The sequence below is a fragment of the Mustela nivalis genome (genome assembly GCF_964662115.1).
Source record: "Mustela nivalis genome assembly, chromosome: 8".
In the NCBI taxonomy this organism is placed as follows: domain Eukaryota; kingdom Metazoa; phylum Chordata; class Mammalia; order Carnivora; family Mustelidae; genus Mustela; species Mustela nivalis.
The window spans coordinates 119991068-120010336 of NC_139027.1; the positions used below are offsets into that span (position 1 = coordinate 119991068).

Sequence of the window (19269 nt, forward strand, 5' to 3'; positions counted from 1 at the left end):
TGCTCACCCAGGCTGTCCCAGAACTGGGTCCTCCTTCTCCTTTCCCACAGAAACATACTATAAATGGACAGCACACAAGCAGATGCCCAAAACAGGGCTTGGGTTTCACAAACCAATTGGCTTGTCCCAGAGTGGGGGTGGGGTTCAGGGGGCCCCAGAATGTGGCCATAAATAGCCCAGCTCAGAGGCCTCCTCCCTGCTCTGATTTCTGCCTGAGTCACCCGCCCAGGCAGGGTGGGGCTAGCCAAAGGCAGTGGCCTGAGGGCTGACGGCCCTGTGGTCAGCATTCTTGAGACTCCAAAGATAAGCCCAGCTGGTCCACACCCTCCCCAGCCAAGCCCCTGACCCAGGAGCCTGGTGAATCAGTGATACTTGGATCCATCCTCCTCAGGGAAGCTAAGACACACAAACATAGGGCACCCTGACCCTTCCAGAGGCCCTGTTCCCTTATAGCTCTGCCAAGAAGAGACAGGACCCAGGCCTGGCCCCAAGGATCCAGGAAAAAGACTCCCCCAGGAACACAAGGAACTGAAACAGGGCAGGATCATTCACCTGGCCCAGGAAAACTGGGAGGAGCAAATGTGCTGCAGAGAGAAGGGGACACATCCATTTTAGTTCAACCAGTATCCCCAGTACTTATCCCAGTGTTCACTAATGCTTGTGACTGAACGTCCTGGCTTTGAGTCTTGAGTAAAGCCCATCCGCTAAGCTCAAGCTGTCCCTTGTCTGTTCAGTGGGCACTCACCTACTTGGCCCTGGCCAAAATCAAGTGATCTAAGATCCAATTGTTTACTAGGCTAGAGACTCTCTCCTCCAGCCAAAATGTCGGTTCCATGAGAGCAGGGACTTGCTTTCTTATGCACTAGGGTACCCCAGAATCTAGTATAGTACCTGACATATATACTAGGTAATCAGTAAGTATGAAATTTGTTCAATGAATGAATTTAGACAGACCTGGGGCTTCTCATTTGGGAGAGTGTGGGCTCTGGAGTGAGGCAGGTTTGGGTGTAACTTCTTTGCTCGGTGACCTTGGACAAGTGACTTGACTTCTGTGACTTCTGTGACCCTCTATTTCCTCATCTTTAAAGATTTATTTTATTTTATTTTTTTAGAGAGAATGAGAGAGAGACATCACATGCAAGGAGGGTGGAGGGGAGGAGAAGGAGGGAAAGAGGAGGAGGAGAGAGAGACTCTCAAGCAGCCTCTGTGCTGAGCCCAGAGAACAACACGGGGCTTGATCCCATGACCCTGAGATCATGACCTGAGCAGAAATCAAGAGTCAGCTGCTTAACCTACTGAGCCATCCAGGTGCCCCAATTTCTCCATCATTATAATAGGAGTAAAATAGATCCATTTCTTGGGGCACCTGGGTGGCTCAGTGGGTTAAAGCCTCTGCCTTCAGCTCAGGTCATGATCCCAGGGTCCTGGAATCGAGCCCCGCATCGGGCTTTCTGCTCCGTGGATAAGCCTGCTTCCTCCTCTCTCTCTGTCAAATAAATAAATAAAATCTTGGGGCGCCTGTGTGGCTCAGTGGTTAAGCCGCTGCCTTCAGCTCAGGTCATGATCCCAGGACCCTGGGATCGAGCCCCGCATCGGGCTCTCTGCACAGCAGGGAGCCTGCTTCCTCCTCTCTCTCTCTGCCTGCCTCTCTGTCTACTTACGATCTCTGTCTGTCAAATAAATAAATAAAATCTAAAAAAAAAAAAAAGGAAAAAAAAAAAAAAATAAATAAATAAATAAAATCTTTAAAATAGATCCATTTCTCAATACCAGTAAAGCACTTTGCCCTGCCTAGCATAGACCAAGTCTTCAATAAACTGCCTTGTGGCTATTTTTTGCTGCTGTTCTTAGTATGACTATCTAAGGGGATAGGCCCAGGAAACAGTGATAGGCTAAGTTTTCAGTCCAGGTCCTGTCTCCCGCTCTCTGGCCTTGGCAGTCCCAAGGTTTCTCTGCCTCATTTTCCTTGCCTGTATGATGGGCACAGATGCGCCAGCTCTCTGAGTAGGTATTGTGAAGACTCATGTTGAGGCTGCCCACCTGCTTGCCAAGGATGGTCTGGAGAGGATGTGGGATTCTAAAGGCTCTGGAAGGGGCGACCTTTAAGGTTCTGCTGGTCTAGCAAGGCTGGGTTATAAATAGTTCCCAGCCCCTGGCAGGCCCTGCATCAGGCCTGACCAACAGAGCCTGCATTGCCACACTCTGCGGCATGACAATCTCACTTTACCACACCCTCGAGCAGTACAACAGATGCCATCTGTCAAGATCCTAAAGGCAAGTGAACCCTTTGACCTCACAACACCCTGTGCAGGAACCTCGCTTCAGATAAATGCTCACAGGTCCACAGAGAGCTCACGGCACCATTGTCTATAATGCAAAAGGCTAAGAACAACTTGAATGTCCACGAGTAGGGGCTGCTAACTATGAGATGGGAGCTCTCTGACTAGCAGACCACTCAGTCTTGTTCAGAGCTATGTCCATAGCACCAACATCAAGTCCTAGTGCAGAGCAGGGCATCAGTAAATACTTGTTAAATAAATAGGGACGCCTGGGTGGCTCAGTTGGTTAAGCAGCTGCCTTCGGCTCAGGTCATGATCCCAGCGTCCTGGGATCGAGTCCCACATCGGGCTCCTTGCTCCGCAGGGAGCCTGCTTCTCCCTCTAACTCTGCCTTCCACTCTGTCTGCCTGTGCTCACTCTCGCTCGCTCTCTCTCTGACAAATAAATAAATTAAATCTTAAAAAAAAAAAAAAATTAAAAACCTTAAAAAAAATAATAATAAAATAAAAATAAATATACGAATCCCAATAAAGGGATACTATACTACCACTAAAAATAATGAGACAGGGGCACCTGGGTGGCTCAGTGGATTAAGCCGCTGCCTTCAGCTCAGGTCATGATCCCAGGGTCCTGAGATCGAGCCCAGCATCAGGCTCTCTGCTCTGCAGGAAGCCTGCTTCCTCCTCTCTCTCTGCCTGCCTCTCACTGACTTGTGATCACTGTCTGTCAAATAAATAAATAAAATAAATCTTAAAAAATAATAATAATAATGAGACAGAGTTACATGCACTAAGTTGGAAATTGGTCCTCAACTTGCTAAATGATTAAAACAAAAATGGAAACTTTCTGAAAGTGTAAAAATATCAACTGCAATTATCTCTAGAAGAAGATAATTGCTTGGGACACCTGAGTGGCTCAGTCGGTTAAGTGTCTGACTTCAACTCAGGTCACGATCTCAGGGTCCTGGGATAGAGCTCCATATTGGGCTCCCTGCTCAGCAGGAAGCCAGCTTCTCCCTCTCCCTCTGTGCTTCCCCCCACCCCACTTGTGCACTCTATCTGTCTCAAATAAATAAAATCTTAAAAAAAAAAAGAAGAGGGGGTGCCTGGGTGGCTCAGTCGGTTGAGCGTCTGCCTTCAGCTCGGGTCATGATCCCGGGGTCCTGAGATCGAGTCCCGCATTGGGCTCCCTGCTCAGTGGGGAGCATGCTTCCCCCTCTCCCTTGGCCTGCCTCACTGCCCACCTGTGCTCTTTCTCCCTCTGTCAAATAAATAAATAAATAAAATCTTTAAAAAAAAAAAGAAGAAGAAGAAGATGATGAAGAAGATAATTGCTTTACATTCTCCTCAGGTTTTTTATATTTTACTTTTCTACATCTTTTAAAAATCTACTTTTCTTTCAAAAATATAGCGCCGTATGGGAGCTACAGGCAACTGATGAATCACTTAAATTCTACCTCTGAAACTAATAATACACTGTATGTTAACTAAATTGAATTTAAATGAAAATTTAAATATCTATATATATACTATATATATATACATGTATCAGCACATTCCAAACCATGTAAGACAGGATCCGGAGATGAAGCTCTTTGTCACCTCAATAAGCAAAGGACTCCAGGACCTTAGTACTGGGAGGAAGTCATGCTTACTGAGAGCCCACCATAGAACGAGCGCCAAGCCTGACTTTCACACACATCTTCACCTAATGGCAATAGTTCAATAAAGGTCCCTGTCCTTATGTAACAGTTGGATACATTGAATAAATAGTCTCACAGGGGTGACATGACTTGCAATGCATCATAAATACTTAAAAACATGAGTTCTTATATCTAACAGATACGAGCCCAAATCCATTTCTGCCACTGTGTAACCCTGGGAAAACAGCAAAACCTCTCTGAGTTTCAGTGCTCTCATCCGCACCATGGGACAAATAACAAGCCTAAGTTACAGAGGTGGTTTTGAGGGTTCAGTGAGAAAACATATGGAAGGCACCTAGCACGGTGCCCAGCATATTGCTGGTGGCTCAATAAACAGCAGACACCACCATCACCATCATTATCGTCATTATTTCTTCCACCACCATTGGCAGCCAGGCTCACACGTGTCTCCAGAGACCCCACAGGCATTTTAATCAAGATCCAGGGAACAAAGGGCACCTGGGTGGGTCAGTCATCGGGCATCTGCCTTAGGCTCAGGATCACAGTGTCCTGGGATTGAGCCCCGCATCGTGCTCCCTGCTCTGCGGCAAGCCTGCTTTCCCTCTCCTAGTCCTCCTGTTTGTGTTCCCTCTCTCGCTGTGTCTCTCTCTGCCAAATAAATAAATAAAATCTTATTAAAATTTTTTAAAAAATAAATGTTTCCTTGAGAACAACAGGTCTAGTGGCCATGGGAGGACTAGATGGGGGCTCCACTCAGAAGTCCCTCAGGTGTCTCAGGGGCACGGCATCATGTGGCTAAGCCAAGCAGGGTAGCTTCAGATTAGCTGCATCCGTGACTCGGTCTCTCCTTTGACAGCCTCTCCTTTAACAGCTGTGATACATTAAGCTAGACTTTGGGCAGGACACCTGGCAGCGCCCATCTCCCAGGGAAGGAGCCGGCAGGAATCCCAAGGACTCACCATGGATATTCTCAGGACTTCAACAAGCCCTGCCTGAGCTCTAAGCCCCATCTGAAACAATTAGGAAAGCCAACCACAATTGACAAGGTTCTGGTAAAGCAGAAAGGGTCAGAGATGTACCCCAGGGACAGATCCCTACTGACCAGGAGCTAATTCGTGCCGCTGGGCTCAGTGCCAGGTGCAGGGCTCTGAGACAAACTGCACAGGAGTCTTGCCCTGAAAGACCTTCAGGTTCACTGGAGGAAATAACACTGAGGGCTTGCTGGGGACATAAAGATGAGAGAGGCTGACATTTCACTGAACGCTTACATGTGAAAGACATTGTGCTCTGCAATTCAAATGCATGGTCCCGCCCTTCAAAAGAACAAATAAACTAAATAATCGAATACTTACTAGGAGCACTGGCCTTGGTGTGTTTTAGTTTTTAATCTTGCAAATAACCATGCAAGGTATATATTACCCAAGGCTGAAGCAACAGTGGCCTCAGCAACCAGACAGACCTCAGTTTGAATTCAGTCGATTTACTAATCGTATGACCCGAAGGAAGTTATTTATGCTCAGCAAACCTCAGCAACCTTGTCTGTAAAATGGGGATTACAGAAATGCTATCATTCTATGCTGCTTTTTTTTTTTTAAGATTTATTTATTTTAGAGAGAGAGAGGGAGAGAGCAGTGGCAGAGGAAAAGAGAGAATCCACAAGCACACTGTGCTGAATGCAGAGCCTGTCACAGGGCTCGATCCCAGGACCCTGAGATCATGACCTGAGCCAAAATGAAGAGATGGACACTCTACTGACTGAGGTACCCACACCATACTGCCTTTTATCATGAATATTTATGGACATGCTGCTCTATGAGTGTTGTCTTTTAAAAGTTTGATCGTGGGGTGCCCAGGTGGCTTGGATGGTTGGGTGTCTGCCTTTGGCTTAGGTCGTGAACCCAGGGTCCTGGGATCAAGCCCCACATCTGGCTCCCAGCTGGCTCAGCAAGCCCCACATTGGGCTTCCAGCTGGCTCAGCGGGGAGCCTGCTTCTCCCTCTCCCTCTGCCTCTCCCCCTGCTTGTGTGCTTTCTCTGTCTCTCTCTCTCTCAAATGAATAAATAAAATCTTAAAAAAAAAAAAAGTTTGATCTTTATGTGGGATGTACCTTCTCTATTTTGTATAAAGTATTGAAACTGACTTTTATTATCCTTTAGTATTATTAGTATTATTAGTATTTAAAGATTTTTGTTTTTAACTAATTCTTCACCCAATGTGGGGCTCAAACTCACAACCCCAAGACCAAGAGTAACATGCACAGGGCACCTGGTGGCTCAGTCAGTTAAGTGTCAGACTCTTGGTTTGGGCTCAGGTCATGCTCTCAGGGTTGTGAGATTAAGCCCCACCACAGGCTCTGGGCTCTGAGTGGAGTCGGCTTAAGACTTTTTCCCTCTCTTTCTGCCCCTCCCCCTGCTCACACCCCTCCTCTCTCTCTCTCTCTCTCTCTTTCTCTCTCTCAAATAAAAAAAATAAATCTTTTTTTTAAAGATTTTTTTTTAATTTTATTTATTTGACAGAGAGAGATCACAAGTAGGCAGAGGCAGGCAGAGAGAGAGGAAGTGAAGCAGGATCCCCACCAAGGAGAGAGCCCGATGCGGGGCTCGATCCCAGGACTCTGGGATCATGACCTGAGCTGAAAGCAGAGGCTTTAACCCACTGAGCCACTCAGGCGCCCCCTTTTTTTTTTTTTAAGATTTTATTTATTTATTTGACAGACAGCAAGAGAAGGAACACAAGCAAGGAGAGTGGGAGAGGGAGAAGCAAGCCTCCCACCAAGCAGGGAGCCCGACATGGGGCTCCATCCCAGGATTCTGGGATCATGAACTGAACTGAAGGCAGATGCCCAACGACTGAGCCACCCAGGTGCCTCAATAAATCTTTGAAAAAAAAAAAAAAAAAAAAAGAGTGATTGGGTACCTGGGTGGCTCAGTCAATTAGGTGCCTGCCTTTGGCTCAGGTCATGATCCTGCGGTCCTGGGATAGAGTCCCAGTTAGGGCTCCCTGAGGAGCCTGCCTCTCCCTCTCCCTCTGCCCCCCCACCCCTGCTTGTACTCATGCGCCTTCTCTCCTTCTCATATAAATAAAAGCTTTAAAAAAAGAAAGAAAAGAAAAAAAGAGTGACATGCTTTACCAACAGAGCCAGCCAGGTGCCTCTGTCCTTTAGTATTATTTTTTAATGCATCACAGGCTCTCTGTTGTCCCTATCTTGCCAGACACAATGGGGGTGGAGCGGGTGGAGGGGGTGGACAGCATTTGGCTGTCTCTTGATTTTCCCCCAGGCCTGGTCTCCAAGGGCCTAAGCTGGCCCTGGCTCCAGGTCTGTGCACACAATGGGCCTCTCTAAGCAGCAGACAGAGGCGTTTTGGCTGCCAGCTTGGGCCCAGACTCTGATCACAAACACATCCCTGTGGCTGAGAACAAGCTGAAAACATTTGTGCAAACCCCTGACCTAGCAGAGGAAAGGGCCTAGAAGGCAGGCCAGGGTTAATGAGGCCCAGCTGAACCCCTGACTTAGGCCAGGGAAGTAGGCTGCCACCCAGAGTTAGCTAGTGACATCTGTCCTTCTAGAATGCTCTCAGGGGGCTCAATACCCACTGAGCCCCAGGCCTCAGGAATGATGTCCAGTTGCCCTGCCATGTTCACAGCCACAGGACAGGCCATCTTTCCATGCCCCCTGGATCTGGCCTCAGGAGTGGGATGGGGGTGGGGAATTTTGAACAATGTGGCTAGAATTGGCCTCCAAGGAGGAACTGAGGCCCAGAGAGTCCTGAGTCCAGACAGCTGAAGCTGCCAGATCCTTAGCGTCCCCACAAGCTCCCCCATATCTCAAGAACAACCACATCCCAACATCTCAGCTCCCTCAAATCCTCCAGGCTCCTCAGGTCACTTTGGCAATTCAAAGACTCCGATCCCAAGGCCTGTCCCTGGCTGAACTGGGTGGAATTACCCTTCCCCGAGGCTGCTGGGCTCCGAAAGTAGCTTGAAAGAGACTCAACAAGAAAAGGCTGGAAAAAACTTACAAGAAGGCCACACCTCCACACTCCTCCTCCTATCCAAGCCTGCTTAGGACAAACCACCACCATCCCCTTCGTCTATGGTCCCAGCTTCCTCACTGCCATTCTGTATCTATTTCTGCCTCCTTCAAACCAGGCCGATGCTGCTAAAACCCAGATATGCCCATGTGCTGCACCCCCTCTAATGGCTCTCTGTTTTCCTCCGGGGGAAGTCCAAATGCCTTTAGCCTGGCATTCAAGGCCCTAAAGGCTCTCAGTCTGGACAACCTCCTCTTTCTCTACTCCCTCACGCCCTCGGCTCAGATATACCTAATTAGTTCACAGGCAGTTCCCCAGCTAAGTCAAGTCATTTCACCCCCTTGAGGTCCTGCTCACAGAGCTTCCCTGCCTGGAATGTCCTTTCCCCACCCCATACCCACATCTGCTTGTTGTTCATAAAGTGCCAGCATCCCGCCTCCAGGAAGCCTTTCCTGACTATCCAGAGAGAAGTAACCCCTGCCTCCTCGCATCCCTGGACAGATCCCACTTCAGCACCTATGACACATCTGTAATCTGGTAGTTTCACTCAGCTGTTCCCCCCAACCCCTGCCACTAGACTGAGATTCCCCTCAAAACCACTGAGCAGAGCAGTATAAAGAAGGAGGAAAAAGAAAGCAGAGAGCACTCGCATCCAAAAGGGAGGAATAATATGGGAAGATTATAAACAAATCTATTTTGCCAAATTTTTAGTTGTCAAATTTATAATAAGGGTGCCTGGGTGGCTCAGTAGGTTAAAGCCTCTGCCTTCGGCTCAGGTCATGATCCCAGTGTCCTGGGATCGAGCCCCACATCAGGCTCTCTGCTCAGCGAGGAGCCTGCTTCCCTTCCTCTTTCTGCCTGCCTCTCTGTCTACTTGTGATCTCTGTCTGTCAAATAAGTAAATAAAATCTTTAAAAAACAAAAAACAAAAAACCACTGAGCAGAGCAGTATAAAGGAGGAAGAAAAAGAAAGCAGAGAGCACTTGCATCCAAAAGGGAGGAATAATATGGGAAGATTATAAACAAATCTATTTTGCCAAATTTTTAGTTGTCAAATTTATAATAAAGGGCACCTGGGTGGCTCAGTGGGTTAAGCTTCTGCCTTCAGCTCGGGTCATGATTTCAGGGTCCGGGGATTGAGTCCCACATCAGGCTCTCTGCTTGGCAGGGAGCCTGCTTCCTCCTCTCTCTGTCTCTGCCTGCCTCTCTGCCTACTTGTGATCTCTCTCTGTCAAATAAATAAATAAAATCTTTTTAAAAATTTTATAATAAAATAAATGTGTTAACTTAGATGAAATGGACAAATTCTTTAAAAAGACATAAACCAGGGGTGCCTGGGTGGCTCACTGGGTTAAAGCTTCTGCCTTTGGCTCAAGTCATGATCCCAGGGTCCTGGGATCGAGCCCCACATCAGGCTCTCTGCTCACTGGGAAGCCTACTTCCCTTCCTCTCTCTCTGCCTGCCTCTCTGCCTACTTGTGATCTCCATCTGTCAAATAAATAAATAAAATCTTTAAATGGGGCACCTGGGTGGCTCAGTGGGTTAAGCCGCTGCCTTCGGCTCGGGTCATGATCTCAGGGTCCTGGGATCAAGTCCCGAGTCGGGGTCTCTGCTCGGCAGGGAGCCTGCTTCCTCCTCTCTCTCTCTCTGCCCGCCTCTCTGCCTATTTGTGATCTCTCTCTGTGTCAAATAAATAAATAAAAATCTTAAAAAAAAAAAAAAAAACCCTTTCTATAGAGGCGTCTGCGTCGCTCAGTGGGTTAAGCCTCTGCCTTCAGCTCAGGTCATGATCTCAGGGTCCTGGAGCCCCACATCAAGCCCTACATTGGGCTCTCTGCTCAGCAGGAAGCCTGCTTCCCCCTGTCTCTCTGCCTGCCTACCTGTGATCTCTCTCTCTCTCTCTGTCAAATAAATAAATAAACCTTTAGGGGCGCCTGGGTGGCTCAGTGGGTTAAAGCCTCTGCCTTCAGCTCGGGTCATGATCTCAGGGTCCTGGGATCGAGCCCCGCTTCGGGCTCTCTGCTCAGCAGGGAATCTGCTTCCCTTCCTCTCTCTGCCTGCCTATTTGTGATCTCTGTCAAATAAATAAATAAAATCTTTAAAAATAAATAAATCTTAAAAAAAAAAAAAGAAACCTTTCTATAAAGATGACTTCCTTGGAGAATGCTACCAAACATTCCAGAAGGAAATAATACCAATTCTAAATAAATGTGATAGGAGGAGGGTAAGTTACTAATGTTTATTGAGTGCCTACCGTGTGTCACATCCTATTTTGGGCAAGAGATAGGCCAGGTTCCAGCCAGAGACTGGGGGCAAGGTTTGCCAAGGAAAGATCTCACCCTAGGAAAAGTCTCAGAAAATGTAATGGCTACAGACCCTCAATCCTAGAGCAGTACACATGTTATTTCTATTCCTTACTGTACCCATGATAGACATGGCTAATCACTTCCAGCTCCTTTCTGCTGAGCCCAGACAAGACTTCCCAGTCCTTCCAGATACATGTCTCCCAGTATCCACCAGGAAAGATGACACTGAAGATGAAAGCGATTGATCATCTCTCATCTAGTCCAATCCCAACTGCTAGGGAAGCTGAGGGCCAGAGAAGGCAAGGGTCTTACCCAAGGCCAGAAATTGATCACAGAGCAGACAGAGTTTAGAAACTGATTTTTAGGGCGCCTGGGTGGCTCAGTGGGTTAAAGCCTCTGCCTTCGGCTCAGGTCATGGTCTCAGGGTCCTGGGATCGAGTCCCATATCGGGCTCTCTGCTCAGCAGGGAGCCTGCTTCTCTCTCTCTCTCTCTGCCTGCCTCTCCATCTACTTGTGATCTCTCTCTGTCAAATAAATAAATGAAATCTTTAAAAAAAAAAAAAAAAGAAAAAGAAACTGATTTTTAAATAGTTTGTATGAACAAGACAGTGTTTACATTTTATCTCCTCCACAAGATGATGAGCTCCTTCAGGAGAGGGCCTGGGTCAGATTTAGCTTCTGACCCAATGCTCTGTACACCAGGTACATAGCAGGTGTCTGTAAGTGTTTCTTGGCTTAGTAAGGAAGAAATGGAGTACCAGAATGATACAGAAGGCTTGGGTATTAGCTCCTGAAGCCAAGAGTTGCCTCAAGCTTCCAACACTCAAAGATGTTATTTTTTCAGAATGACCCACGCTGAGAACTCAGATGAGAGACATTCTCCATCTGAAGATGAGAGGGGGAGGAGGACCTCCGTGTAGATTAGGAATGTGTCTACAGTAGAAATCTTACCACCTCCAGATTAAACTTTCAAACAGCAGAAACTAAGAGATCTTCTCAAGTCAACCCAAATATGACATTTTGATGAGTTTCAGCTGCATTACTGGCTATAAATACCAAAGTAATGAGGCATAGTGCAGGGAGAGTCTCTTTTATCTCTATCATTTATCAGTGATCTTGTTATTTAACTTTGCTGTTAAAATATGACTGTTACACTTAAGCTTCAAGGACCAAGACCACAGAGTTGACTTTTTTTTTTTAAGTGTATCCTTAGGGGCGCCTGGGTGGCTCAGTTGGTTGAGCAGCTGCCTTCGGCTCGGGTCATGATCCTGGAGTTCCAGATCGAGTCCCACATCGGGGTCCCTCCTCACGGGGGAGTCTGCTTCTCCCTCTGACCCTCCCCATCTCATGCTCACTCTCTCATTCTCTCTCTGTCAAATAAATGAATAAATAAAATCTTTTAAAAAAAATAGAGATCTATCCACTTAGAAAAAAAAAAAAAAGTATATACTTTAAAAATGCACCAGTGGCACTTAAAGACATACACTGAAAATGTAAAAATAAAACAAAACTGAGAGAGAACCAAGGTCAGGGCCACGAGCATGCCAAAGATGCCCCAGAGCCTGTTTGTTTCTGTGGCCTCTTAGAGACCTGTTTGGGGACACAAAGGCAATCTATGAGGATCCAGGCCTGGGGCTCAGCTCAGCAGCTTCGCTGGCCATGGCATGGCATTCTCCATCAGCCCCCGCCATCTCCCTGTGCCTGTTCTGGGCCAAGAGCCAAACACACATTCCTCAGGCCCCCACAGCTTCCGGAATTGACAGAGGGGAGTTTGAAGAAAGGGCTAAGCAAAGCAGAAACCTCCTGAGAGAGATGGCAAAAGGCAGATATGGGACAGCCACAGCAAGAGGCTTATCGCAACCAATGGGGAAACCGAGGCTCAAAGAAGGCAATCTCATCCAAGACCACACAGTGCAAGGATAGCAGAGGGGAACCACCAACGTCCTCCCTTCAAGACTCTTCTCTGATCCTTCCTGGAAGGATCTGATGTTCTGCAACATAAAGGCCAAGTCTTCTCCCAAGGGAGCATGGGTCCCAGGGTTTCAGGGTCCCTGTAGCTGGAAGCTCTCCAGTTCCCTCAAGAGAGAATATTAGCTGCCCCTTCCCCAGTCCCTCCCTGCTCCTCTCTTTCCCTGATTCACTCACAGGGTGGCAGATCCTACCAGGTCTGTTTTGCCCTGATCACACAACCCAGCAAGACAGAAGTTACCTCCCTGTTCTACAGATGAGGAACGCAAAGCTCAGGGAAATGAAATGACTTGCCCAGGTCTACAGAGCTAGGGAATGAAAGAGAAGAAAGGAAAACTAAGTCTGTCTGTCTCTGTGTCCGCTTTCCCACCACCACCCCAATTCTGTGTCAAGGCGGGTCCCCGAGTTCTGTTTCCACCCGGCCCACCTCCCAGCCCCCACTGCTGGGCGGGGGCCACTTGAAGCCTGGGGGAAGCAGAGGAAAGAATAACACCCTTGGGGTCCCCAGTGCTTACCCTCCAGCACCACCTCTTTGCCTGTCTTCTTCAGGACCTGTACCGCCTCATCGTGGGTAGCAGAGGAGAGGTCTTCCCCATTCACAGACAAGATGGCATCCCCCACGAAGAGGGCCTCGGTCTGGTCAGCTGCCAGGCCCTTGAAGATCTTGGAAATGAGAATAGGCATCTTGTTCTCCCGGCCCCCTGCACAGGCACAAAAAGAGGAAGAAACTGAGGTAGACACTTGAATGCTTGAGAGTACATGAAGGCAAAATTATTTCTGAAGGCCTACCTCGGTGCCCAGCCCAGTGCCAGGAGAGCAGGGATGAAAGAGGAAAGAGGATCTCAGAAATGAGTCTTAGGATTCTAGGACACTAATAAATCATGTTCTAAATTCATAATGGAGTTTGGTCACTGGATCTTTGGCTAAACACTTTGGGTGTTCATCCGTGTTTGAACAACTTACAAGTGCTTCAGTCACTTTTTCTTAAATATTTTGTATTTTAGGCAAATTTCCCACAATGGGGGAACCCACTGATCCCCTTTATCCTGGAGTAAAGATAGAAGTCCGTTATTGCAATGCCCCCCACCCAAGGATCTCTTCAGCAATTGGAAAGCTTTATAGTCCAGGACCCAGCTGAAAATCAAGGCCTGAAAGTCTAGATTTCAAAAGCCTATCCAAATTGCATCTCTGATACAAAAAAAAAAGCTAGTACATCTTACTGAATCACTTTATTGCTAAGTGCTAAGCTCTTGAATATCCTTTTAAAATATGAAATAGACATAATAATTCGCATTAGTTTTATATACTAAGGGCCAAGCACCATGCTAAATGCTCTCCATGTTGTCTCACTGTATATTCACAACTTCCCAATCACACATGCATGCTCAGTCTCCTATCAGGAAAAATGAAGTGCGGAGAGAAGCCCCTTGCCCAAGGTCATTCAGCTAGCTTGTGGCAGGAAAGCAGCATTTGGACCTAGGTCTCCCGGCTCCAGAACCAACACTCTTAACCCTATGCTTGACTGTAACTAAGGCTCTCAGATACCACATTACTGGTTGAACCCAGATTACTAAAGATGAGGAACTAGTAGTCCATAAAGAGGAGGTCATTATTTCAAGGTCACACAACAAACTGGTGGCAAAGGTCAGACTGGAACACCTCCCCTGGCCCCCCCACGGGCCCAACAGTTTGCTCACCGCAACACACAGGATTTGAAGCCTAGAAAGGAATGGGTTACTTTCTCTCTCTCTCTCTCTCTTTTTTAAGATTTTATTTACTTATTTGAGCAGAGCAAGAGAGGGAGAAAGAGCATAAGCAGGGGGAGGGGTAGAGAGAGAGGGAGTAGCAGGCTCTCCACTGAGCAGGGAGCCTGATGCGGGGCTCCACCCGGGAACCTGAGATCATGACCTCTGCTGAAGGCAGACACTTAACCCACTGAGCCACCTAGATGCCCCAGGGAATGGGTTTCTATTTATATCTGCTCTCTCCCACCAGAAATTAGGGACTTCAGTTCAGTTTGAAGCTATGATCATTCCAGGTTGCCTCAGCTGGGCTGGACCCTCAGAGGGCGGTCACCATGGAAACAAGAGCCCAGGCTTTATCCAAGAAGAACAGAATGGAGCTGGTACTTCCCCTGACCTCTCCTAAAAGTACCTTCACTCCCAACTGGCAGTATGGAGCTAAGGAGTAACTTTATGCGACCTTGGAAAGTCTGTCTCCTCTCCAAGTCTCAGCTTGTCCATCTATAAAATGGAACTCTATATTAACTCTAAGTTCCTTTCTGCTTTAACACATTGAGTGTATAATTTCTGGATTGATCTGCTGCCCTCTCCCATTCTGGAGTTTAGGGACGAGACTGGTGTCCATTCTCTGTCTTCCCCCTTTCTCCCTTTTCGATTCCTTTGGTCGGCTATCTGGGAATGTGCCCTTCCATGGGGAAGAACCAAATCCGTGGCTACTCTCTAAAGGTCTGATAATCGAGGTTGAAATCTCAGCACTGTCGTTCACTGTTTGAGCCTGGGAAAATGGTTTTATTTTTCTGAGTTTAGGTTTTTCCACCTGCAAAATGGATATTATGCTCCCCACTTTTTACCACTTGTTGCCTGGATGAAATGGATCATAAGCCTAGAGCAACAGACACAGCATTCAGCACACAGTGGTGGCTCAGTTCTCACCATCCCTACCCTCTCACCCAGGCCAAAGGCTCTGGAGACACCAATGAATAGACCCAGCACTGGGGAGAGAGAAGAGTGCATATCCAAGGTGATACCAGAGCTGACATCCTTTCCCAAGGCAGACAGCACCCCGAGAAGCAGATGGGTAGGCATAGTGAACCGAGCTGCTGGGAGTATACTGGGATTTTAAGCACTGTGGTTAGTTGCTTTGGGAGTCTCTCCTGGCCTCCTTTTTTCCTCTCATCTAACAGCAACAATTAACCAAGCACCTACTGTGTGTTTGCAGGGTGAGTACTTCAGACTCCAGTTCTCACAGAAACCTTACAACTCTATCATCAGCCTCAACATACAGTGAGGAAACTAGAGTCCAGAGACGGGAAGTGATTTGTCTAAGTTCACACAGATCCAGGACTCAAACACAATCCCCGTGCTTCCTAAAGAAATCGCTCAGTATTGGGGGCTGAGATTTCTCAGAGAGGAGTAACAACTCTGTTGCTCTCCTCTCAATTATGTGCAAGGTGATGATGGCCAGATCAGGAAATTCAAGCCCAGGACCCTCTGCCTAAATACACAGGGTCCTGGGTCCTCAGATTTCTAGGTCCTTCCTGGACCCCTGTCTGTGAACCCAGCCTGTGCCTCTACCCAAGCCTCCAAACCTGGGCTCCCAACTTCAAGCCTTACCCCTCCCCTCCACCTTGGTTGTGTCTCAGGGACTTCCTCCTTCCTGCCCAGTAGCTTCCCAGGCCTCAATCCCCTTTCTCCATCCTTTGCTCTCCTACCGTCCCTCTTGTCCTTGATGTCCACGCAACTCTGACATCTCAATGCCTCCTCACAGAACTCCCCACACACCTGTCCTTGCTGCACCCCCACCCGCTCTACCTGTGCCTTCAGACTTAGGCCTCCGTCTCCCGAAAACCCTCCGACCTTGGTGCTCCCGATGTCCTCGGTCCCTCTGTCCCCTCAGACACCCTCCCTGACCCTAGACAGAAGTCTTCCAACTCCGCGTCCTCCGTAGGCTGCCAGGCTCCGCGACCCCTGCGCCCTCGGCGGCCCCACAGACACCGCGACCCCCATGCCCTCGGTGCCCCCCGCGCCCACCTTTGATGCTGATGCCCAGCCCGCCGGCGTCGGCCTTGCGCACCGTCACGCGGCGCCGCTGGAGCAGCAGAGCCTCAGGCAGCTGCGGGGGCGCAGCGCCAGGCTCGGCGGCGCCGTTGAGCTGCGCGGGCTCCGGCTCCCGCGGGGCGCCAGGCTCCGGGCCGATCTCGCCGTCGGCGGGGCTCACGGTCAGAGCGTCCTCCGCCAGACTGAGCAGCACCCGCTGCCACCGCTCGCCGCCGGCCCCCGAGCCCGCCCCGGCGCGGAGTTCCAGCAGCCCGGTGCGCGGGGAGCGTCTGCCTGACGCCATCTTCGCCTCCGAGCCCCCGGGCCGCCGCGCTCGCCCTGCCCCGCAGTGCCCGGCCGGCTCCGACCAAGCGCCCAGGGCAGAGGGCAGCGGGGGCCCGACTGGGCCAGCCGCTACTACCCCGGGCCGCTGTGGGTGGAGCCTCGGGGGCGGGGCTGTCCAGGGGGTGTGGCTACGGAGAGGGGCGGGGTCGCAGGCAAACTGTGGATGCGACGCCGCGGTGCCCAGGACCTGAAGGATGCCGCGTAAGAGTACTTAGGGGTTGCGGGCGTTGTGGGTAGGAGGTAGGGGTCAAGAGATAAAGAGAGAGGCGGGTAAGTGAGGAGCTGGGCGGGGCCATAAAGGGGCGGGGCTTCGCATCGGAAGCAGGTTCCTGCGACAGAGCCTCTGAGCTCCGAAGGCCGTCGAGGGCAGGCACCGTAGCTCACAGGCGTAGGAGCCCAGGAGAAAGGGAATCATGGATCCTGGTGCAAGGCTTTGGGCGTCGGGGTAGAGCTTTGTACGGCGGAGAGCTGCCCTCCAGGGACAGGACTTGTGTAGATACCGAGCCCCCAGGGACTTCGCAGGCGGGGTTTGGAAGGAGCGGGTTTCCCGAGGTGGGGCCGAGCCTTGGGTCCGTGGGCGTGGCTTATCTGGGGGCGTGGCTTCTAAAGCTGAAAGGTCCCGCCCACCAAGATGGGCACGCTACGAGCTGTTAAAGACTTGGGGACGGGTGGACACGGTCCTCACCTTGAAATTGGATGGGAGTTTAAGCGATTAACCACCTGTTCTGTTAACAGTCGAACAGAGAAAAGCCTGAAGTCCCATACTCTCAGAGAGACCTGGCTGAAGGAGAGCCCAGAGCTCCTGGTGTAAGGAAAGAGAACTGGAAGGTGGGGCTCTGGGTGTCACTCTGTTACCCCCTTGTCGACCTTGATCCCATCACTTCACTTCTCTCGGCTTCAATTTCCTTATCTATGAAATGGGGATGGCAAGAATCGCTACCTCACAGGGTTTGTGTCAGGATTAAATCGTAAAAATACATTTTATGAGACTGACTTGTGCTGCCTACTGCGCTAAGAGGGCGGCTTGTGAAAATGCATTTTAAACTGTGACCCCTGTGCAATCAGTATGATTGCTTTTATTTATTTTTTTTAAAGATTTTATGTATTTATTTGACAGAGAGTGTGCACCAGCAGGGGGAGGAGTGGAGGGAGAGGGAGAAGCAGGCTCCCCGCTGGGGCTCCATCCCAGGACCCCTGGAACACGATCTGAGCCACCCAGGCACCCCTAGTCGCTATTATTTATTGAATGCTTACTATTGGCCAGGACTAGATCTGAGGATGTCCCTGTTTTATCTTTTACCCTTGTGGAGTAGCTGCAGTTCACAGCACTCCCATTATACAGTTGGGAAAACTTGGATTTAGAAGGTCGAATTGACCCATCACACATTTGTGAGTAGGACAGAGTGTGGACTCAAAACGAGTCTTGTTTGACACCAGTGCCTAGGCACTGAACCACTGCCAGACAGCTGCCAAATACAAAATTGAGGTGGGATCATTACCAGAAAAATCTCACCAAATCGCACACTTCATCCAGCCTTCATATCTGCCCCTCCTTTCCAGCTCCCACTCCTAACAGGGATGTGTTAGGCAATAAATAGTTAGGACTACATCCCTATGTAGACTCCCTGCACCCTCAGGTAGAACAAGGGGAAAAGGAAACTCATAGGAAAGCAGGTACATATACCAATTGTCCACAGCAAACTTAAGTTTGCAAATAACTAGAGACCAGCCCAACTGTCCAACTGCAAGGGAATGACTCCACTCTACACCAGGAAAAATCCACTGAGGCCACATACATAATACGTATATATTACATACACATGTACATATAATACACAGATGCCATTTATTCAGCTTGCTATACATTGGTACACGAGCTGGCTGATTTACAGACATTGTCATTTAAACCCCACACACCCTGCACAGCCTATTATTCCCATTTTACAGATGGGGAAATTGAGGCAGCACTAGTAAGAACCAACTTCTATTCTAACCTGGCTCTGTCTGGTTTCCAAGCCCATTCACTCCTACTCCTTCCTGAAGCCCACCTAGCAGCAAAGGATGAGTTTGTAATTAATTAAGTCAGCAATACATATTGAATATCCCCTCTATGCCAGACACAGTGCTAGGTAGACAAGCACTAGGTTACAACAAGATAGTTGTAAACAAATAGTTGTAAACAAGATGGATGGGAGCTCACCTCACAGGACACACAGCCCACTGAGAGGCAGGATCCCCGTGGTGGTTAAGAAGATGGGTTTTGTATCCTGATTTTCTGTGTTCAAATGCTCACTGTGCCCTTTCTTCCCACTGCCCCATCTTAACTGAGATGTAACTGACACATTACACTAGGCCATTTTCTATCTCTGTGGTTCTGGGTGACTTATTTAACACTCTAAGCTTTCCATTTCACAATCAATAAAATGAGAATATTGAAATTACCATCCTGGGATTATTATAAGAAATAAATAAAATAATGCTGGTAAACTGTTTGGCACAATTCCTGTACATAGTAAGCACTAAAAAAAAAAAAAATACGAGTTATAATTATCTTGAAAAACAGGCATCAGTCAAATAGCTTTAATTTAGAGTGATAAGTATCAAAACAGGAAAGACACAACTAAAACACAAATACACAAACGGGGTCTGACGTGTATATATCTGATATTCAGTAAATGAGAGAAAGAGACAAAGTGAGAGAGGAAGAAGGGAAGGGAAAAGAAATATAGCATTAGGCACTGATTTTTTTTTAAGGTGTTTTTTTTGTTAATTTGTTTAGCAATCTCTACACCCAATGCAGGGCTTGAACTCATAACCCTGAGATCAAGAGTCGCATGCTATTCTTTTTTTTTTTTAATATTTTATTTATTTATTTGGCAGATAGAGATCACAAGTAGGC

General features: G+C 48.4%; 1 protein-coding gene across 3 annotated transcripts in view; it reads right to left on the bottom strand.

Annotated features, from left to right (window-relative positions):
• Positions 1 to 19269, bottom strand: part of SNTA1 (syntrophin alpha 1) — an 87319-nt gene that overhangs the window by 13588 nt on the left and 54462 nt on the right. For 2 of the 3 annotated variants that reach the window (XM_082746002.1, XM_082746004.1), the window contains exons 1-2: positions 16020 to 16426; positions 12762 to 12947 (exon numbers count right to left, since the gene is read on the bottom strand). In XM_082746002.1, coding sequence (XP_082602128.1) covers positions 12762 to 12947; positions 16020 to 16329 — 496 coding nt within the window. In that variant the 5' untranslated portion in view covers positions 16330 to 16426. Of the gene's footprint in view, positions 1 to 12761; positions 12948 to 16019; positions 16427 to 19269 lie in introns of those variants that run through there. The other variant, XM_082746003.1, reaches the window with a different exon arrangement.